The sequence below is a fragment of the Arachis hypogaea genome, chromosome 17, assembly GCF_003086295.3.
Source record: "Arachis hypogaea cultivar Tifrunner chromosome 17, arahy.Tifrunner.gnm2.J5K5, whole genome shotgun sequence".
Taxonomy (NCBI): Eukaryota; Viridiplantae; Streptophyta; class Magnoliopsida; order Fabales; family Fabaceae; genus Arachis; species Arachis hypogaea.
The window spans coordinates 134,109,237-134,136,769 of record NC_092052.1 but is presented as its reverse complement, the minus strand read 5'-3'; the positions used below and the strand labels follow the sequence as shown (position 1 = coordinate 134,136,769).

Sequence of the window (27,533 nt, the reverse complement as noted above, 5' to 3'; positions counted from 1 at the left end):
AACGTGATATAGAATCTGCAGGCAAAGAACAAAACCAGTCAAGTGCAGGACCATCTAAAAAAGAAGGAAAACATCGGCATAAAATAGGATCAGAGGCACCGTTAACAATCATGATTGATCGGAATTTTTTGACATGTTGTTTTGGGTCTCCCAGCCCGTCATATGGGGTTAATGTGGTCGGTAGAGTGAACTGTCTAGGTAGCTGGAAGTTCATTATCTCAGCTGTGAATGGTCCTACAGAGTTATCTGTATTTTCCCCCTCATCTTCAGGTTGGGCCTCTTCATTCTGTTGTTCCTCATCAGTCCTATGTTGTGGCGTATCAGAAACATGGGTTGGTAGTGATTGCCGTTCATCATTCCCGTGTTGTTCGTGGTTATTATTATTGTGCTCCAGACGAGCGTGTTGTAGTTGCGCAATTTGATTTTGCATTCGCTGATTGTCCTCCGCCATCCGTTGATTTGCTTGTTGAAGCTCGGTTACCATCCTCATGAGCTCGGATGGGGTAGGAGGAGGAGCATCAGCCATAACGAATTCGATGCTTACGCCGAGTAATATATCAAATCGGCCCTTCTTCTAGCGCCAAATGTTCTGACCTGTTAATGCCGAGGTATAACTCGCTCCACGGAAAAGATCGGCAAGCTCCTTGTAGTGGAAGTAGAAAGCACAGCAATGGGAACCGAGGTGGTGGGTACCTGCAAAGGTCCTCCGACGCTCAAGTTAATAAGAGGAATTATGTATATATCTTTCTTAGGAAAAACTCGTTACCTTTTTGGTCTCTGTTCTTTTCCTTTTATCTTGGTTGACTGAGACTGACCGTTTCCATGTAACGTCCGAGAATTAAGTGCGAATCCGACGTTATTAGGAGAGTATGAATGCTGTCTTAATTAGAAAGTTCGGTTATAACCAAAGTTTGAACGTTGCCGAGCTATAAGTCGTAACCGACTTTTACCGTCCATATCAACTCCTTATGCCGTGAGTGATCTGATATATTCCTTTACGTTGAACTAAACGAAACAACATTACTTTTTAGTATTAATGCTAAAGGCTTTATGAAATAACGTCATTTAATCTTAATGAACCACAAAATGTTTTATTCTTATAAAAAAAAATGTATAATCATAAAAGTTAGAGGAATGTTAGGGGGTCAGCAATTTTTGTGATTTGTAACCATCAAATAGCCATCAATGATGATTTTAATGGTGTGAGATTGGTGTGAGATTTCATCCAATGGTTCACTTTTCTTTGCTGGTTACATGCTGACCAAAATTTAACAAAGTTGCTGCCCCCTAAATTTTTCCTAAAAGTTAAATGATATCGTTTCGTCAAATATTTTAAACTAAAACTAAAACAATACGTTTAATCTAACATAAAAAAATATTAGGAATATAAAGGAGTAATTAAAAAATATATATATATAAGATTAATATGAATTTTTTTTTTTCAATTTTTAAAAAGGTTTATAGTACAATTGAAATATCATTCTTTTCATGCAAACAGCGAATCTAAAAAACTATTTTAGGATTTAACTAGAAGAAACACTACTATTACTTGCTAGTAACCACAGTAGACAATTAAATCTTAACTGGGGACCACTGTGTGGTTGCTTTGTTTGCATTCCGAGCAAACGCAACAAAATCCAATGAATAAGGAGTTAGGTTTGAAAAGAAGCTTGGGGATGGGGTTTTTTTTAATACCAACCACTTCCTATATATAGAGTTATTTTGTTCTCCAGACTTCAATTCCTTTTAAATGAAGAAGCCAGACAATTGCAGGAATGACTGATGAAATACAATAGCTTTTATACCATGTTTGCTTCAGTTGCAGGTCACCGCCACATGAACATGAAAAAAATTTAGACAAAGTGACAAACAAACCAGATGTCATTTTCTGTTTTGGATTGCACGAATAATTAATTGGGAAAATGATCAGTGTCATTACCTAGTTAGTAGAATGTTTTTGTCGCACTCATTAAATCTAAGGATCCAAAATCTAAAATCTTACTCTTAGCTTCTAATTAAACTCGCCACAAGCAATAGTACTAGTATCTATGAATAAAATTTTTAGGAAAGTATTGAGAATGGCTAAAAAATTTTAATATGAATTTGAGGTGTAGTTTACTTGAAAATGGAGATTTTTAGTGTATATACAGATAAATAGATAGATGTAACACGCAATCAACGTATTAAACACGTGACACAATCGCAGATAATGACATAACGTGTTGCCATGTGACACGTAGCACATATTTATTCAACATGCAAATAATGTATTGGACTGTTTTTCTCATACCTCCACAATTCTGTAAAACATGCCAAATATTCATATTTAAATAAACCACTATTTTTTTTTCATATCTAAAATAATTTTCGATTGAGAACTTATTATTTATTTATTTTTTTATATGCATATTCAAACCTTACACTTCAATCCTTGTGTTGAATACTAAATGCACGTACACACATGTTGCCTTGTAATCGAGTACTCGATTGGCTATATCTCCAGGCAAATAATCCTCCGTATGATAAGTTATTTGCTGTGTCGTGGGATCTTTAGGTGCAGAAAATGACGTGTAATTCAGGTCTTTAAAAAAATGCAGAGGTATGGCCCCTTAGATCCCTACCAAAATAAGCCAAATTAAAATTCTATTATACATTTATAGTATAAGTTATTGAAATAGTATCTATTTCTTTTTTACAAAAATAATTTAAAAAGATACAAATGATAATTAAATTCTAAACTAATTTAAAAGTATAATAAAAAAAATATATCATATTTGTTATAGATGGTAAATGACTTTTGTGTACTTAGAAAATGAGAAATCATTTAAATCAAATTGTTGTAAAAATATTTGAATAATTATTTAAAAACGTGTACACAAAAAATGAAAAAAATTAAAATCAAATTCGATTTATATATTTTTTCAAAAATCTTTTGGAAAAAAAATCAATGACAGAAAAAAATATATTTTTAATAATTCTTACAAAAGAGTGTATCAAAATTTGATTTTCAAAATTGTTTTTAGAGATGAAGTGATCTTTATTTTTAATAATATTTATAAAAAGTATATCAAAATTTAATCTCAAAAATTATTTTAAAAAATATATTTAATATTTAATTATTTTAGTTATATTTGAAATACCTTAAAATTTATTTATCGTTTGTATTTTTTTAATTTATTTTTATTAATGATATAAAATTTCGGATGTATGTCATTCTAGTAATTATGAATTATCATCTTATGTATATAACGGGGGATTTGGGGGTTAAGTTGTTTCATATATCTGCAATAGAAGCTCATGGTCTGTGGAATGAGTAGTGGTCAATGTGAGACATTATATATGTACCATCAAAATGCAATATATTAAAAATAATGTTAAATAGACAGTAAATATTATTATTTTTTAGTTAGTATTTAGTTAGTAATAATTTATATTTATATTTGTAGATATTTTGATATTTTGTATATAAAAAATATATAATTTATATTTATATTTATTTATTAAAATTTTACACACATAAATTAATACAATTTATATTCATATATTTTAAAATTTTACACATAAATTAATAATATTTATTTATTAAAATAATTTAATATCTATATCATTCAAATAATAATAAAAAATACTAAAAATTACCGTCCAAAAAATTTCTCATATATTAATAATCAATAATCACTATTTTTGTGTCAAAAGCGTCCCTATGGAAGATGCAACAACAACTTTGAACTATTTTTTTCCAAAGAGCTCTCCAATAATTCAATTCTAGCCCCCCGGTTCCTGCTGCTTAGTTTCCTATACTTTCCTATCGGAATCAGATCAATGATAATAAATTCCTCTACGGTATATATATATATTATGGTACATTAGATTGTCGAGAGATAAGAGATCGAGTAGGATTGTGCTTCAAAGAAGGAGGATAAGGAGGCAGGGACTCATGGTGTATACATAATTAATATAATTTTATTCTATCACCCACTTCCTTTTCGCAATCAGTAGTAATAAACTTGTTAAACATATACATAATTTTATCAGTAAAATTTACATTATAAAATTATATAATTAATTAACAACTAACATTAATAATATAAAATATTTTGTTACGACAATATGTCAATATATAAACTAATTAACGTATACTTTGATAAAAAAAATTGTTTTTACTAGCAAGTCATGGTACGTTCCTATTTCCTAATGATATCTGCATCTCTCGTCTCTCTACTCTCATACAGTCGAATGAAAATGATATGTGTATTATTTCCAACTAATAAAGAATCGCGACCACGTGAGTATAAGAAACAAACGAAATGAAGAAGTAACCAAAAAAACAAAAACGAAATGAAGAGTAGTTATCCAATTTCTTATACGAGAGCATACAAATGGGTGATAAACTGATAATGCACACAGTCAAATAGGAGTGACGTATCACACCACATAAAAGTTCGCTATTTTTTAGAAAAGCAATCTATTATCTCTTATTTATTATATATTATTAATTTTATTATTAAAATATATTTTATATTATTATTTTATTACTCTTTTTCTATTTTTCTCGTTCATTCACTACTTTATTTTTTTTATATATTATTATTAATAACTAATTACAAATTTAACAATCAAATATCGTAACATAATATTTTTCAATTACATTTAAATTAAATTAATATTAAAATTAAAATATAACTATATTAGATATTATATATTATTAACTAATTTAATAGACAAAATATATCATATGATATTTTTTTAATAAAATTTAAAAAAAATATTTTCTTTTAAAATTAATAAACTTCTTTCTTATATTTTTTTATCTATCTCTCCCTTTTTTCATTTCTCTCTATTCTTCTCACTTTATATATAATTTATAATTTATATTAATAATTTAACAAATAAAATGCATCATTAGATATTTTTTATTGTAATTAAAATAATTTTTTTTAAATTACCAAACCCTCCCTTTCATTCTTGTTCTTTATCTTTTTTTCTCTTTTCTCTCGTTCTCTATTTTTCTTTACATTTCTGTTTTATAAAAAACAAAATTAACAACATAATATAATTTAAAAAATAAAAGATATTATTATATGCATATTTTTATTTAATTTTTAAAATTTTATTGCTTATTTTTTTAGTTTATATTTTCACTTTTTTTTTAAATATTTATTACATATAATTTAAAAAAAATATTAATATTGTGATTAAAAGTTAGACTCAAGATTCAATTATTTTTTAAAAAGTAATTTTGAGTTAATTTATAACTATTAATATAAATTTTTTTAGGCTAATATCTAATTATATTTTTATATACATAGAAAAAATAATATTTTTAAATAGTAAACAAAAAAAGTAATTATTTTTACTTGTGTAACAAACTTAACACCTAATCAAATATAAAAATATACACATTAAATTTTTTAAAATTTTAAATAACAAATATTAAAATTAATTATTAATAAAAATTAAACTCTTTCGTATGAAAATAATAACTAAAAATTTTATTGTTTAATTTTTTTTATCTACAAAAATTCTACTCTTTTTAGTTAATGAAATTTTTGTTCCATATAATTTTTTTATAAAAATAATTTAATTTTATAAATTTTTTATATTATAATTTATAATGTTAAAATATAATCGATATAATTTTAAAAAAATTATATTTCTGTAATAATATTACAAGTAAAAATATTAGTTTTACATTAATTTGGTAACAATTGCCTAGCTAATTACCAGCAAGTAGAACGAAAAAAGTAGATAGGTGCAGTGTAAAATGATGGAAGAATGCGCTGGTTTTAGAGGTAGATGAATGAATTATACATTATGCATACAATAATTATTAATTAAGCATTACTAGGACGGCTAAGACTAATACCAAAATACCATTATGCTGCTTAAAGTAGCAAACTACAAAAGATGAAGTTATGAGCTGCCACTGGCGTAGATCGAGGGGTCCACCGCAATCTGACCAAGTGAGCCCATGGGCCCCACCACTTTATCCCCATGTGAGTCAAGACTCCTTCCCAGCTGGATCTGTCCAATTGCTGGGTCTTTTTTTTCTGGGTCCACTCTATTGCTATCGCTGCTAATAAGCGCCAAAGTTTATGTAATCCGATCCTAATAATCTGATTAAAGTATAAACACACGATGTTAGCGGATAACAGTTTTCGTTTTCAATGAATAATAATAAAATGTTTAACAGAAGCTAAGTAGCTAACTGCATAGTGCATGCAAACGGTGAGTGAAAGAAACCGAAGAACGAGTGCTACTATGGCACCTGTGAAGTGTGGACGTCACTGATTATGACGGTGCACCGCAAAATGGCGAATATGGTTCCGCGTCACGTGGCTTTGTGCGTTGTTGGAATTCCTTTTCCTTTTTCTTCCTTTGTTCCCAAACTCCACATAAGCTCAGCTAGATTATTATTTTATTATTATTATTCCATTCTCTCAAACCAGCTTATCTTAATTTCAACCCTTGCTTAATTTGATTTGCCACTCCTATTCCTTCTTTGGTTGTTGTTATTATTCACTTTGCACACCATTCTCAGTCACAATAATTAGGTGAATATGATTTTGCGCAATAAAGAAATAAATTAAGAATAAAGGAATCCTCTAAAAAAGGTAGAAAAGGGGCCGTTGGGGGGGGGGGGTAAAGGTGTAAATGTGATGTGATCAGAAGAAGAATGACAGTGCCGTTGGAAAGCGGAAGTGAGGGGCAAAATGGGAAAATGGTGAGAAAATGTGAAAAGCACGCGAGCAGAGTAGAATGAGAGAGAATGCAGTGATGTGAAGGCGAAGGGAAAATGATAGTGGTTGTTGCTGTCCATACAGTTACCTGGCTCAGCTTGCTTATCAGGCCGTCTTGTTTCCACAACTACCCTTTCCTCTCTATCTCACATTACTCACTAAAAGAAAAAACACTACTATATTGCTTCCTCTCTCTACCACTGTTGGAGACTCTCTCCTCTCTTGGCATTTTCTCATCGCAGCGAAATTGATCGTTTTTTGGTTCAGAGATACAGATACAGTGCTGGTTATTGAGGTGGAGCTGGATTTCAGTGATGGAAGCAGCAGGGGAAGACTGTTGCGTTAAGGTTGCGGTCCATGTACGGCCGCTCATCGCCGACGAGAAGCTTCAAGGCTGCAAAGACTGTGTTACCGTCGTTCCTGGGAAGCCTCAGGTGCATTTTACTGAAAGTCTGAATCACATTGTCGTTGAGTCGAGAATATTTTCGGTCCTGCATTATATTGTGTTTTCCTCTTTCGGAATGAGTTATTTGGTTGTTGATGATTCTGATTTCTGCGGTGATCTGGATCCGAAATTTTGCTTACGTGACTAAAAGAGTTTTCTGACTATCGAGTTTGGAATTCACTTTTATGATCCGATACTTATTTGGGATATTTATTTGACTTCATTCTTCTATTTTTGGTGTAAGTTTCTGAAACGTCATTTTGGTGGCTACATTTTCGGCATTTGGAAGGGGAATAAGGCTTTTATCCAGTTTTTGCATATTTCGGCTTTGTCCCTAAGGAAACGATCTTTGCCCGAAAGTAAAGCATTGTTTTCAACGGTTCAACTTTAGCATTGAAAGAAGTTGAAGAAAGAAATAATTATTAAAACAAGTGATTTTTCAAATCTAAGGCAGTAATTTATTGTCGTTCATATAGAATCTTACAGCAAGTGCATTTTTTTGGATATGTAAACTGGTTGTGGTTTCTAATTGTATTTTCATAATCCTTCAATTAATATAAATCATATATAAATCATTACGTACAAGAACTCTTTTTATAAATGAAATGAATTATTTTATTTAGGGATTGTGAATGCAAAGTAATTGTACATGATTACAAGCTGGTCTTTGTAAATGAAAGTAGCTTGTTATTTTCCTGGTATTGTAGCCATATAATTTCTTCTGTTCATGTTTTTTTTTTCAGCTTCTAATCATGTCACAATTCCACTGCTGTATCTGGTCAGAAAGCATCAGCTGATTTCTTTTTTGTCGATAGTTCATAGTTTCTTTTTCTTTAGTCTTTTATGAAGTCATCACACATACTGTATATTTCTGCATATGCTCCCACGTCCAATTGAAAGCATTTAACTATTCTTATTTTCACCCAGCGTTAGCATTCTTTATATTTTTTTATGTATCTACGTGCATGTGTTAGCATGGATATTAATTCTCATTTAAGTGTCTAAATATTTGGGCGGAAAATCATACGCTAATGGTTGCTGTAATACAGGTACAAATTGGTGCTCATTCCTTTACATTTGATCACGTTTATGGAAGCACTGGCTCTTCCTCGAGTGGCATGTTTGAAGAATGTGTTGCTCCTCTTGTTGATGGCTTGTTCCAAGGGTATAATGCTACTGTTCTTGCATATGGTCAGGTATGATTATTGCTTAAAAGGACTAGAGCTTGCCATTACACTTCTAATTATTCTGCATTTAAAACTTCCACTCCATTGCAGACAGGTTCTGGGAAAACGTACACAATGGGAACTGGCTTGAAGGATGGTTGCCAAACAGGAATAGTACCCCAAGTTATGAATGTCTTGTTTAACAAAATTGGAACCTTAAGAAACCAGATTGAATTTCGGCTGAATGTTTCCTTTATTGAGGTCTGTTTATTACTGTTTGCAGCATGATTTTCTTATTTTAATTGTTCTTTATTTTCTAGAATTAATAGTCAAAATAGTCCTGAAAGTTATGCGTGTGTCAATTTGGTCCTTGAAAGATTAGATGCCTCAAATTAGCCTTGAAAGATACAACTGAGTTAGATTGGTATTCCGTTAGCTAGATGACAACATGTGGCATAAATAATTTTGTGACACGATATTGACAAAGGGATCAATTTGATTCATTATTGCATCTTTTAGGTACCAATTTGAGCCATTTTATCTTTTAATTCGTGATCTTTCAGGACTACTTTTGACCGTTATCTATCATTATCTGTAATTAATAGAATATATTTCATATGTGCAAAGTTGTTAAGAATATTTGTCTGAAAAAAAGCTTTTGATTGTAAAAAGATTCTTAAAGAGGAAGTGAGAGACTTGCTGGATCCCTCCTCCGTGAGCAAATCAGACACTGCAAATGGACATGCAGGAAAAGTGATTTCTCCTGGAAAGCCACCAATACAAATTCGTGAGACTTCAAATGGTGTCATTACCCTTGCTGGATCTACTGAAGTCAGTGTTACAACGCTAAAAGAAATGGCTACTTGCCTAGAACAGGGTTCATTGAGCAGAGCAACTGGAAGCACAAATATGAACAACCAATCAAGGTTGATTATGCAGTTTTCTTCTCATCTTTGAACTGCATAATTTTTTTTTTATCAATGAAATATTTATCTGAATTTTAGACTCTTGAAAACTTTTGTATAGCTTACAAGGTACTAGTAGAGCAAGAGAGGTGCCACATAACATTCTATCAGATAATAAATCAATAACTAACTGAAGATATTTTATATAGTGTACCTTTGGCATCTCTTTGTTTAAACTCCCTGCCAATTTAAGCATCCAACAGTGCGATTGAGCTCATAAGCTTTAATTTGTATTGTTTCCTTTAAAAGCAGTTCCATATGGAATGTTTTGGAATTTCATGCTGAAAGTGAGTAATTAATAGATAGATCTTTTGTACTGCAAGAAGGCTTGCAATTTTGGAACACTCAATTTACTTGTAATTATCAGTGCAAATTAGACTCTTGTTCCTTTCAACATCTGTTTAACTGTTACTATTTATTCTATTGTAGTTCTCATCTATGAATTATGGTTCCTGATTTTATAAAAAAAATTATTCTTATTCAATTATTTACTCAACTAGTCGATCGCATGCCATCTTCACGATTACATTAGAGCAAATGCGGAAGCTCAATATTCCTGGCGACAACAACTTGAATGATGCAATGAATGAAGAGTATCTTTGTGCAAAGTTGCACTTAGTAGATCTAGCTGGATCAGAACGAGCTAAAAGAACAGGTTCTGATGGTTTGCGTTTTAAAGAAGGTTAGTTTGAGACATATTTTTACTGATATCTTTTAGGCTTGCTTTTGCGATAATGTATTGACTTGTATCTTTAACCTCTCAAATAGGAGTCCACATTAACAAAGGCCTTCTTGCACTTGGTAATGTCATTAGTGCACTTGGTGATGAAAAGAAGCGAAAGGAAGGCATTCATGTTCCGTACAGGGATAGTAAACTTACTAGGCTTCTGCAGGTTTGGTATCTTTATATCTAACCTTCTTTATGGAGCATATACTCCTCTTTGTTATGGCATTGCCTAGAAGAAAAGAAATAATTATTACTGATATATACGAATCAGAAACCTGTATATTCAATCTTTTGTAACTAAGCTTTCTTTGATATTTGTAGTTAAAGAGTATTTTTCTTAAAGATATTTTTCATGGTTGACTATAATTGAATGGTTTTGCAGGATTCTCTTGGAGGTAACAGCAGAACTGTTATGATAGGTAGGTTTTCTTTATCTTAATTGTATGCTGTAAATTCTATTGTTTTGCCTCCTATAATTAACCTTCTATTGGTAAGCTTCAAACAAAGATAACAAAATCAGCAGTGTATGTGAAAAGAGCACAAGGCAGGCACAAATGTTAGCAATGAACAAGATTATACCTTAACTTTTAACAGATTTACTGAATGCAACATATCTTTGGAATAATGCTGCTTTCCCATTTTGTGTTTGGGATTTATTTCATAAACTGCCAAGTTGCATCTTAAGATTGGCTGTTGTTGAATTATTGTTTTTTCTTCATATATTGAAAAGATATTTCCTTTTCAGCCTGCATAAGTCCTGCTGATATTAATGCTGAGGAAACCCTTAACACTTTGAAGTATGCAAATCGTGCGCGTAATATCCAAAATAAGCCTGTTGTAAGTAGCTGTATAATTTCTTTATTTAACAAATCTATATTTGTTATTATGGTATCTGCTGAGCTCTTTTTGTTATTTATATAATAGATCAATAGAGACCCCATGTCAACTGAGATGCTAAAGATGCGCCAACAGCTAGAGTATTTGCAGGCAGAACTTTGTGCTCGTTCTGGCAACTCTTCTGAGGAAGTTCAGGTACTTTGCTTTTGTTAGATTGAATCTTCAATGACGTATTTATTACCTAAATACATTTCCTAAAATGGGTTAGTACTTAGTAATAAAAATATTCACATTTACAGTGCATGGATGGAAATCATGTGTTGGTTATTTAAAAAGAAAAGCATCCTGTTCAGCCTTTTAACTAATATAATTTGAAAGGGTTTGTTATCATACCACAAATATATACTCATCTTATAACTGATTATGTAGGTCCTTAAGGAAAGAATTGCTTGGCTTGAAGCTACCAATGAAGATCTCTGCCGGGAACTTCATGAATACCGCAGTAGATGCTCTGTTGTAGGACAATGTGACAAGGATGCTTATGTATGTTTTTTCTTCTGCTGATATTCTTGTTTGACTAAGTTTTTTCTCAGATACTTTTTAAATGCCGATGTTTGTGCTTTCACCTCTTGGCGTTTGATTCCACTTTATAAAGTGGATTCATGATATTTGCTGGATGGCTTATGGACACAATCCTTGAATACATTTCAGGATAGTAGTGCATGCAATGTGAAGATTGATGGTCTTAAGCGGAGCTTACCTATCATAGCACATGATTATTCAATGAGTGAAACAGCTGGTAAAACTATTCTGCAACGTGCTTTAACTATGTTATTAATGCCAGTTGTAAACAGTAAAGATGTTCTTGCTTCGCACGGGTCTTGTGCTTTTTCTGCTACTACTTAATCAGTTGTTGCTAAAACTGACATATTCAGGGTATTAATTGCCAATTTTATCAGGTGAATCTAGGGAAATTGAAGAAGTAACCAAAGAGTGGGAGCACACACTTCTGCAAAATAGTATGGACAGAGAGTTACACGAGTTGAATAAACGCTTGGAGCAGAAGGAGGTTGTTATAATGCATATATTAATAATATATATCCATTATGTATTATGCATCAATGAATAACATATTTAATTTAAATCGACATAACAATGTGTCCTTGATTCTGATATTCATATTGTGTCTTTGTTATCTTAGTAAATTGATTTGTTTTACTTGAGTCAATTTCCTCGGCAAAGTATGCACATAGCTCAATAACTTTGTGATGCTTCTAAAATGATCAGATTATTCATCATGATGGAGTTGAGTAGCTCCATATATATATAACAGCAAATTGGTTTTCTCGTAGCTCCATATATTATTGGAGAATTTAAAAACATTACTATTAAACTCTATTTGAGATTTGTCCATATTTTCTTCTGCTCGTTTTCTCATTAATGCACATAGTGGGATTGATGTATTTGCAGTCTGAGATGAAACTTTTTGGTGTATCCGATGCTGAAGTACTCAAGCAGCACTTTGGAAGGAAGATTATGGAACTGGAGGATGAGAAGAGAGTAGTGCAGGTTCTATAGAAGTTATGCAAAGTAATTTTGACCCTACAAAATTCATTGGTATTCATATATGCTTCTGATTTGCTAATGCAGAGAGAGAGAGATCATCTTCTGGCTGAAGTTGAAAACCTTGCTGCCAATTCTGATGGACAAACACAGAAACTAGAGGATACCCATGCCCAAAAACTGAAAGAACTTGAAGCACAGGTGGACAACCTAATTTCACTTTTTTACCAATTTATTTCTCCATTTGCAAGACCTAAATTGGAAGATATTCTTTAATTGCAAAATATTTTTAAAACTCTGCATGGTAGATTCTTGATCTGAAGAAGAAGCAAGAGAGCCAGGTCCAGCTTACGAAACAAAAGCAAAAAAGTGATGAAGCGGCAAAGAAACTGCAAGATGAGATTCAAGCTATAAAAGCCCAAAAGGTAGACGGCTTTTTTTCCTTCAAATCCATAGTTTTAATCACGTAATATACTCATTTTCTTCATAACCTGAATACTGTTGCAGGTTCAATTGCAACACAGGATCAAACAAGAGGCGGAGCAGTTTCGACAATGGAAGGCTTCTAGAGAGAAAGAGCTGTTGCAGGTATGAGGCTTCCCCTTATTCTCATTTTGTTAATCGGCTCATGCAACTGATCAACAATATCTAAAGAAAATGAAAATTCACCAATTAATTTTTATTTCAAGATGAAACAATTGTGTCTTTATCATTTGAATGTTTCTTTGAAAAAATAATAAACATCAATTTATGGTTGCTTTATAGTTCTCTAAAGCTTGCAAAAAGTACACATAAAAAACAGTTACGGGCCAGGGCCTGTTTTGCTTGCATCTTCCTTTATTATCGGTCTGCTAATTGATCACATTGTATTCATTATATGTTTATGAAAGCAGTTAAGGAAAGAAGGAAGAAGAAATGAGTATGAAAGGCATAAGCTGCAGGCTTTAAATCAGCGCCAGAAAATGGTAAGTGTTTAGAATTTGTAAGATGGTTGCTTTACTAGTGAAACCTCATGGGTCTTATGTTATTGATTCGGTGATGAGTGATGACACCGGAAAATACGAGCGGTTTTAAACCATTATTCTTAGATTTCCACTACAGCAAATTTCAGGAAATTTATTAGTGTCCAAGAGGTACAAAAATAAAGCATACTCAAAGTTGTTAGCTATTTCATTTTTTTTAGTAGTTAACATTCTCTCGGGAATAAATTTGCCTGTCTTCCACTCTTCTTCTAGATGTCAAATGTATGCAAAGCAAGCCTTTTTTTGGTCCGAAAGTTAAATGAAACTATTTTACTCTAGTTTTAAGAAGCCAACTCAAATAGGCATGATGTGAGTACTCATATTTATGTTACTTCCATTCAAAATGCATAATTCTTGATAGGATTTTAGTTTTATAGTTGACTTCTGTGGTTGGTCTGATGCATGAATAACCATGTTAATGAACATGTATTTTCAGGTCCTTCAGAGAAAAACCGAAGAGGCTGCAATGGCCACCAAGAGGTTAAAGGAGTTGTTAGAAGCTCGTAAAGTTTCTAGCCGAGACACTTCAGGTAATTAGTGGAAAAATAATCAAATAAGCTTTTGAGGAGTCCAAAAATTGATGTTGCCTTAATGCATTAAGAGACTAACTTTTAGTGAATTGCACTGCATAGACTATTCTTTTGTTTTGATATTCTTCTATTTCATCTTCCAGTTATAATTAATGGAAGTGGAACAAATGGCCAGGTAATGAGCTCTACTTCCTCCTTTTTGGTTTGCTTTATATCCACTATTCTTAAACAAGTTCTTTATTTTAATCTTTTAGACCAATGAGAAGTCCTTACAGCGGTGGCTTGATCATGAATTAGAAGTCATGGTCAAGGAGCACGAAGTTCGTTTTGAATACGAGAAACAAAGCGAAGTGTAAGTAAAACATGTTCATTTATTAGTTTTGTGGCTGATTGATGTTAGGGTAGTCTTTAATTTCATGATGCAATCTTTAGGCGAGCTGCCCTTGCTGAGGAATTAGCAATGTTGAAGCAAGTAAATGAATTTGCTGCCAAAGGTCTTAGTCCTCCAAGAGGAAAGAATGGATTTGCCAGGTTTTCTTTCTATTCATCTATTGTGTAAATCTAATTTAATTTGCTGATTCATACGTCGTTACTGTTGAAAGAATTGCATGGAATATAGAAAGGATAACATTGATATTCCTGATTGCTTTTTTAACAATTGTCTTTCTCAGAGCATCCTCCATGTCACCAAATGCAAGAACGGCCAGAATAGCTTCACTGGAGAGCATGCTAAGCATATCATCTAATTCACTTGTGGCAATGGCTTCTCAGCTTTCCGAGGCAGAAGAACGAGAACGGGCCTTCACAAATAGGGGACGCTGGAATCAGTTGCGCTCAATGGGAGAAGCCAAGAATTTGCTTCAATATATGTTCAATTCGGTCGCAGATGCTAGGTGCTTTATTTGACATCAACAGCTTTTTCTCCGCTATCAGTGTTTGTGTTTCCCCATATTATAGAAATAAGCAAAGTGAACAATTTGATATTTGAACATGAAAAAGGCACCTATTTAAAAACCGTGTTGAATTACTGTATAAGTAATACATATACTTCGCAATTTAGAGTGGCATATGCTACTTTATACATTGAATCTGAATTATACGTTCCACCTATGTTAACAACAGGTGTCAACTCTGGGAGAGGGACATGGAGATCAGGGAAATGAAAGATCAAATCAAAGAACTTGTTGGTCTGTTACGCCAAAGTGAGATGAAGAGAAAGGAAACCGAGAAGGAGCTAAAGATGAGAGAGCAAGCTGTTACAACCACGTTGGCTACACCAACTTCTGTAAGATTATTGTTGCTTGGAAGCATTATGAATTAATTTGAAATTGAAGGTTTAACATCCTATTTAGCATAATTTTACAGTTTTTAATACTTAGTCTCAATGGACATGTAAGTTATTGCTGCAAAAAGGATAAAAGAGTTATTGTTGAGGATTGTTAGAAAGCTTTGCAGATTCTCACCAGTCATGAATATCTCCTTTTGTTTGGCATTCTATTACTTCAGTAAATCTTAGTGATTCTCAGCTGTCTACTGCTTTCCTTTGTTAGTATGTAGTAACTTCTCATCGCTCAACATTAACAGGGAAACACTCCAAATTCATTGAAACACTATGCTGAAGATATGAAGGGTCCCTTATCTCCAATGTCTGTGCCAGTACCAAAACAGCTAAAATTTACACCTGGGGTTGTTAATGGCTCTGTGAGAGAATCGACAGCCATAGATCAGGGTAGACGGGTAAGTTGATATTCATTTGTAAAAAAAAACTTTGTCATATGTCTTTCGCTGGCTATTTATGTCAAATTTGCTGCTATTGCAGATGGTACCTATCGGGCATCTTTCGATGAAGAAACTAGCAATTGCAGGACAAGCTTCAGGCAAACTATGGAGGTGGAAACGAAGTCATCATCAGTGGCTGTTACAATTCAAGTGGAAATGGCAGAAGCCATGGAGACTATCAGAATGGATTCGGCACAGTGATGAGACAATAATGAGATCAAAGCCACGTTCACAGGCTTTGACACATATCTTGTGATCATTACTGTGGCTCGGTATTTTTTGACCCACAAGAATGACCCTAGTCACAAGGCCCTGGAAATAACAGAACACTGGGTTCAGGTAGCATTAGTAAACTTTTGTTATTAGTTTATTTCTTTAAACAGTTTCATCACTTCATGCAATCTATTTGTCTGACGTGGACTTCTTGCAAGATTATATCCTTCAATGGAATATCCTCCTTTTAAAAAAATAAATATATCTCCATCTTCTATTTTTATATTTTTATCTGATTCTATGCTATAAAGGTTACCCATTGATGGAATATATTGTTCATAGCTGTGCTGACACTTCCTTTCTTTTGAAAACTGACAATTTAAGATGCATTGATCTAACATTCCACGTTTCTTGCAGCAGCGTAATATAAGTAAGTGGTTGCTGAAAGATATGCACCTATCAATCTTCAATAAGGCTGTCCAGATTTTGCATATTCTGCCATAATTGCTGTGTATGGAGCATCTTGTGAGGTGTGCTGCAAAGGAATGTTGCCCACTGCAGCGCAAATCTCGGGAAATAAAAAATACATGCGTAGATCTTCACTAGTCAAATTATGTTTGAAATTAGCTTGTTCATACCAACACTAGGAGAAAAATAGGATATTTTTTATGAAGTTCTGAAAATGTGTATTGAAGGTCCTTTATTCCATGTTGCAAAGTAAGTATTTTGTGGTAGTTTTGTGTTTACCCAATTGATTTCGTTGTCCATAGGTTTTAAGATGCATATTTAAGTCGCATAAATGAAGAAAATTCTTCTGTAGTTTTTTTCCCTAAGAAAATCCTGTGGGGCTTCTTGTGTGTAAAGATAGGTTAGCATATTGATAAGAGATTCTGCAATACAGGTTTCGTAACAAAAGGATGATTACGACGCGTCAACTTTTCCATTCTCCTCTCTCTTTTCCTTGTTTTTTCTTTGATGCAAATTTCTTTCGTTCCTTCACTTCCTTGCCTAACAAATTTGGGTTACAGCTCTTAATGCTTCACACAATGTAATACCAACTGAGACTTAAAACTTTGATGCCGGACCGGCGGACCGTTCATTACTTGTATAATGTATATATCTCCATGACTCCATCGTACTTGTTTGTCACTGCTTGCTGATCAAGTAAGTGATCAGGACCAGAAATCAGAATGACGAGCTTTAAGTGAAACGATAGAATTTAGTTTTTACTAATTGTAATTTTGTTTTATTTTATTATTTGATACATTTTTCTCCGTTGCATTACAGGTGTTAGTGAAAATAAATAGGTAAAAATTTCTTGTTCAAATGGTAAATAGAACTGTGTTCTATCAGGTTGGAGCCAATTCGTTGCAAGCCAAAATTAATAAGTGAGTTGGTCAATTTTTTGATAAACTAGAAAGATAAAAACTCACACAGCAGGTGTTTTTATATAAAGTTGATAATTAAGAATTGTTAGATTATAATTTAGTCAAACTTATTAAATCATCTAACGATTTTTAATGTTCATCTAACGATTCTTAATGTCAACTCCACGTGAAAAGAACTGCACTTAAGTCTTCACCAACTACAAAATATATGCTCAAAATGAAGTAGAGTTTTGTTATGGCAATGGGGGCATGGCCTCGCAAAGTTTTTATATAAACATTAGTAGTCTCTTCACAGAGTATTATTTGTCCAATTGGTTACTTTTTTAGGTATTTAGACCATGTTTAGTAGGGAACTCATCTCAATCCCTATTTATGGTCCACCTGTCATAAAAAGTAACTCCACGTCAGCTTTTGCATCATAAACAGTAAATAGAAACTTAAAATTTCTCTCTCTTCTCTATTAGGAAGAACTAACTTTAGTCCATGTTGTGGTCTCACTTAATTAATTAATTAAAATACTTAAAATTAATGTAATTATTTTTTTCAATAATATTATTTGAATTTATAAATTTAAAAATAATTCAGACTATTCAGTATTGAAAGATATGAATATTAAAACATTCATATATAACAATAATACACAATATATAATTCAAAATTACACTAATTTATAAAATTACTTAATACAAAAAAGAACATAATTAAGCTCTATAATTAATAAAAATAAGTAACCTAACCAAAAATTATTTTATAAAGTGTAAAAATTAAATTATTTTTTTATGTAAAAAAATTTAATTAATTATAATTTAATACAATAATATAAATAATTTTCAATATTTATTATAATATAAATAATTAATATTAATTATGAATTAAATAAAAATAAAATTATTTAATTATATTAATTATTATAATTATTAATAAATTAATTATAATTTAATTATTATTTAAATAATTAATATAAATTATTAATTAAATAAAAATATAATTATTTAATATAATTAATTATTATTAAATTAATTATGATTTAATCATTTAATATAATTATTTAATTAATTAAAATTTTATATAATTATTTATTTTTATAATAATTTATTATTTGACAAGTTATTATTAATTATCACAAGTCTTTATTTAAAAGAATTCTCCTCTCTCAAAAATCGTGTAAGAACTCTTTTTCTTTTTCCTCCAACGATTGATTTCTTTTTTTTGTCAGAAAGTGTTATTGGAATTAGAGCTTTGGATTTGCTCTTAACTTAATAACTTGAATACCTGGGTTCGAATTCATACTCATTCAAATTTTGACTAACTTAAAAAAATCAATTAAAAATAAACGATAAATCTGCAGTGGTGTTATTATTATTATTATTATTATTATTATTATTATTAGTAGTAGTAGTAGTAGTACACTGTACACGAGACTGTATATTTATTATTGTTATGACTAATTGATTATTCACCGTTTTGGTTATATTATTGTTATTGTTAGTTAATATTAGAAATACTAGTACTATTAAGATTATTATATTATTATTAGATTATTATTATTAGCACAACTGTTGTTATTATTATTTTTAATAATTTAATAAGTTTTTGAAAATACAAATCGCTTGTGTTGTTCGAAACAGGAAAAAAAAGGTAAAATGCCAAACACAACGTGCATTTTACAGGTTTTATTTCAAAACAAAAATTAAAACAAAATACAACCTGCATTTTGGATTGTTTAAAAAATAATAAAAATAAAGCCCAACTTACGATTTCTACTAATACAAAAAAGTGAGCCCATAATTGTAAAGGGACAACTGTACCCCGTAGCTTGTGCTTTATGTAATTCTCTGGGCCTAGGCCCCGTATACTTACCAAAAACAAAAAATACCAAGTAGGTGAAGTTTAAGCAAATACGTTAGCATCAGGTACCCGAAAGAAAAAAAGCAAATACGTTACTATTTACAACAGACAATAAGGCATCATCTTTTGATTTCTATCTAAATCTTATTTTCATAAAACTAACACTACTCTTTTTGTCTTTCTAAGTTCTATCCACGATTTATATAACAGTAAAAATAAGTAAACCCCCTCAAATTCAAAAGAATGAATTTCCCGCATGACAGGTAGCACTGCTACTACTGCCGCAAGTCCAATTCAGTATTATTCTCCAATAATACAATCTCCTTGATCTCCTGCAACATCTTCAAGACTTGCCACATGGTGGGTCTCTGCTCCGGCGAGGTCAAGCTACAAGTCGTAGCCACCTGAAGAAGCATGTCCATTCTACTATCATCACCACCATTGTCATCCCTTATGGACCTCACCCAACTCAACATATCGCTCGGAACCAAGAACGGTACCTCAGAGGGAGATTTCCCAGTGAGAAGCTCCATGAGCAGAACCCCATATGAATAAACGTCTGATTTGGGTGTTGGTTGGTGATGGTGCTTGGGATTGCGAGTCTCCGGAGCCCTGTAGGCGGCGGAATCAGCATCTTCATGCAAGTCTGATGGGTTGGCCAGAATGGTGAGGCAATAGTCCGTGATGCAGGCCTCGAAATCAGGGCCAAGGAGAACATTGGAGGATTTGAGATTGCCGTGGACCAATCTCCATGCTTGGTGGATGTAGGACAAACCCTGTGCTACGTCTTCTGCTATTTTTAAGCACGATGTCCAGTGCAATGGCCTTGCCCTGCTTGATCTAGAACCTGTGCCACATTATATATATATATAATTAACAAAGGGACCTCATTTATTAATGGGAGTTACTCAAATGAAGATGTCAAAAATATATTTTTATGAAGATACTTTGTATAAAAGTGTGATTTATTTATTTGGAAACATTTTAAATAAAAACAAAACTTTTATAATATATCAAAATCTAATTTTACAATTCATCATCCAAAGATTAAAAAGAAGAATTTTTATATAAAGACAATTATAAAATCTTCATTAGAGTATCCAGCTTTATTAATACTAGCAAATTGTCATCTAGCGATTCGATTCTTCTTTTTTCGCATATGGTTAATAATTACTAACTTTAGTTAGAGAGACTTCATGTGGCCCAAAGACTTTATATGGGAGTTTAGATATATTCATGAATCATCATGTCACGGAATATGAATGAATTACTATGTTAGTATTTAGGTAGGAGATCAGTCGTCTCAAAAGAGAATAAAACTCACGACAGAAAATACGACAAAAATCATCTCCACATAGTGGGGTAGGGTAGGAGATAAAGAGAAATTTGGCAGTTGAGTCAACAAAATTTGGTATGTAGCTGAAAGTTCAAAACTTCATCTATAGTTTCTTCATCTTACCCAAAGTGAAAGTCCAAGACCATAGTCTCAGTATATTATAGTACACTATACAGCAATAGTTAGCACTTAGAACTCAAAATCATAACCCACTACCCTGTCAAAAAAAAAAAAAAAACATAACCCACTACATATGCAAGAAGGATGGTAGGACGCAGATCGAAATATTAGATTCAGGGCATTGCTGTGGCCATTGGTGAAGCCAATTAGCAAATGTTATAATCAAGACAACCAAGAAGAATGGGTTCCACCTCCTGCAGTATGTATTTAAAGCTCCTAAACATAACGCAGGATCCTCCTTCTGTCCAAAAACGACATCAATTTTTAATGCCTTATTAATGCTCCTACCATCTCACTCCCACGAACTTATATGTTACGCCCATATTTCATCTTTCACCGTTCTCGGGCAATGACTACTCCAATTATGAATCTTTTTTTTTCAAAAAAAAAAAAAAAAAACATCGGTACTTGCTTGTATTGTAAATTTGTAACCATCCGTACACTTAGTAAAATAAATATCCGATATATTTATTGTTCACATTATTTAATATTTTTATTATCTTTCTATACTTTTCCTATTCAAAAAGAAAAAAATATAGATAAATAATAAAAATATTAAACAATGTAAACAATAAATATATTAGATATTCAATTTATTAAATGTGCGAATAATTATGTTAGAAATTTAGGTAAATAATTTAAAAATATATTATATTTTTATTTTATTGGACCAATTTTAAAATTCATTATTCACGAGATCCACAAAAACCAAGCAAAATCCTTCAAAAAGACATTTTATCTGTGTTTCCGCCACCTGAGTTTCCACCATTATGCTAGCCCTTAAATTTTTTTAGAGAAATACTAGTAATAATTAATTACACACACCTAATCTACGGAAACTAGCAGTCACTACTCACTAGTGACTACTGAGCAGTTCTCAGCAAGATTCTCGCTGGAGTGCCGCTTGAAAAAAGTTCAAACGCTATCACATGACAAAAAGAGAATTTTCGAAAGGTGTTTCACGCCTTCACGGATTAAGTATTTTCTCATTTTGATTATCATCTTTTTGTCTTCTAGTAAATAAACCATCAACTATTAACTACAATTACATTACCAATATCATAATTAATAATATTAAAAGTGAGCAAGTTTGAATGTAGATGGTGTACGTACCGTGAATGAGGGAGAAGAGGCTGCCATTGGGTTGGTAATCGTAGATAACGAGCCTCTCATCCTTGGCCTGAAAATAAGCCCTTACAGGAACCAAATTGGGATGGCGAAGGCCACCCACTGATTCCATGTGTCGCTCGAAAACCTCCTTTGTTGCATGTGCAGCCATCTTCCCAGCATCAAGCCTCTTAACCGTAACGATCAGACGGTTATCAAGAACCGCCTTGTAAGTCGTGCCCAAACACCCTCTCCCTAAAAGCTCCGCAGAACCCTTCATCAGCTGCTCCAGCGTGTACACCTGCGCCTCCCCCGCACAGAATACTAAACTCCCACTCTTCGCCACTACCTGTGCCCTCCTCACCTTCTCCTCCAGCTCTCTTTCTTGTTCCACCTGCATTGCCGCCGCTGCCTCCGCCGTCGCCGCCGCATCCGATCCCATGTACCCTGACCTGATTGCTCCTTCCTTCTTGTTCTCTTCTCCTCCGCTGCTCCTCCTCTGCCTCCTCACGGCCACCGCGAAGCACACCAACGATGCCACGAGAACAACCACTCCCGCGGAGAATCCCACGATCACTGCCGTCCTGTCTCGCTTCTTCTCGTACGGCTGCCGGAAAATGCCATTAACGCCGTGAACTTCCGTGCTCTGGCCGAGAACCACTGCTGGCGGAGGCGAAGACGCCGCTATGGGGCCGAAAAACGGCGTACTCGGATGGCATTCCTTGTGGATGATTTCCCCGCAGAGTCCCGGGTTGAAAGAGAAAGAGGAAGCATCAAAACGGAACAATGTAGGTGTGACGGGAACGGCGCCGGTGAGGTTGTTGCAGGAAACGTCAAAGGTTTTGAGAGAAGACTGGTTGAAAGGAGGAACGGTACCGTTGAAGTGGTTCCAACTCAAGCGAAGGGAGTAGAGGCGGTCGAGTTTGGTGAATGCAATTGGAATGTGACCGGACAGGTTGTTGTGGGAGAAATCCAAGGTTCGGAGCCTGTGGAGGGAGAATAGTGAAAGAGGGAGAGAACCGTTGAAACGGTTGTTGTGGAGAAAGAGACTCTTGAGGTTTGTGAGACCTGAGAGGTCCGGTATAGGTCCGGTTAGGGAGTTGTTGTGAAGGCTCAGCACCCGGAGCTGGTCCAGCTTCGACAGTGTGTCCGGAGCGAAGACGCCACCGAGATCCAAGTCCTGGATGACGAGGCGGACCACTCTGTTTGCGGCGCATTGGACTCCTTGCCAGTGGCAGAAGCGGTGTTGTGCGGCGGCGCTGGTGTTGGCGAAGTTGAGACGGTTATTGAGATCGGCTTTGGACTTGAATGCCATTAGGGAGACGGCATCTTGAGGAGGCAGTAAACAAGATGCATTATTCCACAACAACAACAGTAACAGTAAGAGAAGCAGTTGTGATAAGGTTATATTGGTCATTCTTGAATCTAAGATCAATGCAAGTGAGGTGGAGTATGAATGGAAGAAAGAAAGAAATGGAAGGTGGTAGAATGAGATGTTGTGTGTGATTTTGATATCTGTATTTTTATTTTTTGAATTTATGTGTCTTTGTCATTCTGTTTATGACTTTATGTCGAGTCACAACTAAGAAAGGAAATGATGTTATGGTATAATGGGGGTTTCACAATTTACAAGGTGCAAGGAGAGAGCACAAAGAAAGAGAAGGGAAAAAGGGGGAGTAAGGAGGGAATGCAATGCAAGCAGTAGGTGACAAAAGAGCATACGGAGCAGCTGTCCTATTATGGGGACAACTGCTCAGAATCACGTGAATATCAACTACGTACCAGTAACTCTCACCACAGAGCAAGAAATAACAGATCTCACCCAATTCCTCCTCATTCTTGTGCTTCACAACTTTTCTGTTTTAGTATAGTATAGTATAGTATAATATAATGCATTAATGCATTATTTTTTAAGAAAAAATTTAATTCGACGTATGAACAAGACTACACTAGTTACCAATTAAAAAATGCATTACATCATACTATTACCATTTATTTTCCCCCTTAACTTCTAAGTCCAAGGTGGTGTAGGTTTAAAAAGTATTGCAAGCTCATAGATAAGGACGGGTAATTGTATGTTAGATATGGTGGTGTAGGTTTAAAAAGGTGATTGATTGATTATTGTAGGGCGGTGTGCCATGCAGCATGGCATGTGACCTCGTAATTCTTTTGTGTGTAACTGGCCCTTCTACCTACGCTGTAGCTCAAACCGAAATTCATAGACACAAGGGGGCAACAAAAGCTTTTATTTAATAAAGGGTTAAAGAAACTTTGGAACTTTCATATTACATGGCTACTAAGTTCTTTGAATAAATTATCAATTCCTCTAGATAATCAATAAAGATCTAACCAATAATAAGTCAACAAGCTTTCAATAAATTATACATGTAGACCATGTATGGCTGTATTATCTTATCTTTAACTTTAAATTTCCATAAGCACGTTAACGAGAACTATACAATTGCAAAGAGAGTAAATCTTCAGAGTCGAAGTGTTTTTCTTTTCTTTTTTTTTTTCTTTTTGAACATTCACACCTCCAGATTTGGGCGTGTACATGTTTTAAAATGAAACAAGTTAAAGATTAGCTCCATTTTGTTTTTGGTCAAGAAGTGAAAGATTCGTTCAAAGCGGCCAAAAACAAATGTTGGGTCAAAAAAGAAGCATCTGACTAAGTGAGATCAGACCAATTCGTTTTGCCCCCTGTTGGTCTCTGGAGTGTAATCAAAATTAAATTAAAGTGATATATAGATAAAGTTGTTAGATCATAGATGAGTGGTCGAGTGGTCAGCTCACTCGTCCGCTTAAGCAAGTGTCGGGAGTTCGAACCCCGCCTTGTGCATGCAGCAACTCATTGGCCAGCGACAGACCCTTAAATGGAGCTCAGATTCGCGACGGATTAGTCTTCAACCTGTCGGGTTGGGGATACCGTTTGGGTAAACCAAAAAAAAAAAATAGATGAATTGATCAGTCTCTAATTTTAAGCATTATATTAAAAACTAGTGTAATTTGAAAAGATTGAAATAAAAAGTATTAACTGGAAGTATCCTCCGTACAAGGGCTATGTTACACTTGCGGTACATAGCCAGTCTCAAGTCCGGATAAAGGAGGAGGGTTGTGTTAGGTTTTCGACAACAAACATAAAAATATAGTCGAACCCCCATGACATGAATCCTTCGTACAAGGGCTAGTGATCCCCCCCCAAATAAACCCTTCATCACACTTGATTCATATCCAGGTTCTCTGTCAAAGAAAAAATAGAAAAATAGAGCGATATAACATGATCAATTTCCTTCATTTTTCAGAATAAAAGAACAAAGAGTTTTACAGTATTGAAAATAGCAAATCAATTATACACTCCATTCCCTCAATGACCAAAATATCAGCTCAAATCTATAGTCTACGTGCTCTCGTTCAAAAACTAGTGTATATAGCGTGTATATGCGCGAGTTCAGTAATTAATTTTTTTATTATGTTGAATGATTAATATGATTGAGTTGGAATTGGTTGTTGAGGAAGTGAGAATTTGATGTGATTGTAATTAATGTAGATAATGAGGTAATAAGGTATTGGATGGTTGAGAGAGCATGGATGAATATTGATAATGTGTGAGTGAATAAGATTGAATTTTGGAATGGTTTTGGGTTATTTTAAGGTAAAGAGTCGATGAGTTTTGAGGAATTTAAAAATTTTTGTCTTTTGGCAAAAATGAATCTTTGACCAAATTTGGCGGAACGTAACTCGATTTTTGAAGTGCTCTCGACCACCAAGAGACTTTGGGGAGAAATCAAATGAGAGAACATAAGATGAGAAGACACCACATCTAACTCAAAACCTTATGGTAATAAGTTAATGGGTCTCTCATCTTATAAACTCTTCACTCTTCCTTGCTTTCTTTGATGCGGGACTAATTTTATACACTCCTTACACTTGCAATATTAACACATGCATACGCGGAATTGGGAAGTTTTGTAACATCGTGTACGCGGCAGGTGTCTTACATACGCGAGACAATGCGTCTGTTTTGGGTACATGCATACGCATGATCTCTAGTTTTGCATAAAACGTATTTTGTATTTTTTAAACCATTATTCGAACCTTCTAAATCTCTATAAACTCTGTTATGAATATAGAGCCGGTGAGGGTAGAGGAGTTAGTAATAAGGCCTAATGTGTTTTGAGGTAGTGAATTTAGGAAAGATAAATTTGTTATAATTAGGATGTGATGAGAATGATTTTGATGTTTGATGATGATGATGTTTGATTATGATTAAAGATATGAAGCAGATGATCATGATGATGACTGGTAATGATAATTTATTATGATTGAGATATAATGAGGATGATTATGACATTGAGAGATAATGATAATTGATCATGATTAAGATGTGATGAGAATGGTTGTGATATTGAGAGATGAGGATGATGATTTTGATTATTAATGGAGTGGAATAGAATTGAGAAGGAAATCAATAGTGAAAGTAACTCTGAGTTGAGATATACCTGCCCGAGAAGTGCAGTGGAGTAATTTCACTTGCCACAATAGAGTGATTTCACTTGCCGCAGTAAAGTGATTCTACTTGCCGCAGTAGTTCTACTTGCTCCGGGATGTGATTGTAATATCATGCTAGGATCAGTGCCAGTTTAGAATTTAACAAAATGGAATTCGTTGCAAGCATAGTCTAGACCGACAAGTAACTCCCACGCTCAAAGTTTAGTTCAAAGCAAGGTTTTAAAAACCGGTTTGGATCGGTCGATCGAACCGTGAACCACACAGAAAGGCGACTCGGGCAAACAGCAAAACCAGAAAATTTGAAAACCAGAATTGAACCGGTGAACCGGTCAGTCGAATTGAACCGTGACCCGGCCAATTTTTTGGCTGGGCAGCCAAACATTGCCATTTCAGCCTCTGCTTAGCCCTACATCCCTAATTCGATCCTGAACTCCCCTTCTCATCAAGCTTCCAGCTTCCAGAAGTGAGAACGCCTCTCTCAGACTCTCACACGATAGGGGTTCTGTCCAATCTCATCGAGCTCGTCGTCCGGTCGTCCCTCACCTCTGTCTAGCCATGGCCTCGTGCGCCGCCGTCGTTCCTTCGAACAACCACCTCCATCGCGCAGCAGCCGTTGTTCCTTCGAATGTGCTCCACTACTGCTTGGTCACTCGGTGTCGCTGTCTCACTGTTGCATGTTCTGTGAAGGCGCCTTTGGGCTTCCAGGTAATTTTTTTTAGATATGACTGTTGCTTGAATACTGTTCTTCTCTGTCTCCCTGATAGATGAATGTTTGATTGTGAAGTTCTGTAACTAGTCACTGAAGTGAACTAATGAACTCTGATATACTGATATAGTGATACTGATAGTGATTTACTGATATTTTTTTTTTTCTTGAAATGTGAAGTGTGAAACTATGAACTGATTCAACTGATCCTGCTAAACTGAACTGTGAACTTTATTTAATAATTGTTGTTTACTGAACTAATTTTGCTTTGTTTACTAACTAATTTTTTGTTTGTTGAATAATTGTGAATAATTTTGGATGTTGTTTGTTGTGAACTTGAGATTATTAGTTGGAATGGGTTGTTGTGATATAGAAATGAAAAAAAAAAAACCATTATTGGATGTTGGTAATGTTTAGGTATGGATGAGAGTATCAACCAAGAACTACCTAGGAATAATAATGCTGAAAATAA

The 27,533-nt window shown here is 33.8% G+C and overlaps 2 protein-coding genes across 3 annotated transcripts; one reads left to right on the top strand and one right to left on the bottom strand.

Annotated features, from left to right (window-relative positions):
* Positions 1-6,529: 6,529 nt before the first annotated feature.
* LOC112764754 (kinesin-like protein KIN-4A) lies at positions 6,530-16,930 on the top strand. 2 transcript variants are annotated; one of them, XM_025810524.3, is made up of 26 exons: positions 6,530-7,174; positions 8,235-8,381; positions 8,463-8,612; positions 9,024-9,277; positions 9,817-9,998; positions 10,085-10,209; positions 10,426-10,462; positions 10,789-10,880; positions 10,968-11,075; positions 11,310-11,423; positions 11,592-11,679; positions 11,840-11,949; positions 12,351-12,449; positions 12,531-12,644; positions 12,752-12,868; positions 12,951-13,031; positions 13,337-13,408; positions 13,902-13,995; positions 14,139-14,170; positions 14,250-14,347; positions 14,428-14,526; positions 14,667-14,888; positions 15,118-15,280; positions 15,580-15,732; positions 15,815-16,113; positions 16,408-16,930. In XM_025810524.3, the coding sequence occupies exons 1-25, from the start codon at positions 7,055-7,057 to the stop codon at positions 16,028-16,030; spliced, it is 3,087 nt and encodes a 1,028-aa protein (XP_025666309.1). In that variant the 5' UTR covers positions 6,530-7,054; the 3' UTR covers positions 16,031-16,113; positions 16,408-16,930. The 2 variants fall into 2 exon arrangements, with proteins under 2 accessions (XP_025666309.1, XP_025666308.1); XM_025810523.3 differs by having other exon boundaries at positions 16,405-16,930.
* A 2,325-nt stretch (positions 16,931-19,255) lies between these two features.
* On the bottom strand, positions 19,256-23,556 carry LOC112765600 (probable inactive receptor kinase At5g67200). The gene is made up of 2 exons (XM_025811492.3): positions 21,853-23,556; positions 19,256-20,070 (listed from the first exon to the last, which is right to left on the bottom strand). The coding sequence occupies exons 1-2, from the start codon at positions 23,261-23,263 to the stop codon at positions 19,499-19,501; spliced, it is 1,983 nt and encodes a 660-aa protein (XP_025667277.1). The 5' UTR covers positions 23,264-23,556; the 3' UTR covers positions 19,256-19,498.
* Positions 23,557-27,533: the final 3,977 nt, after the last annotated feature.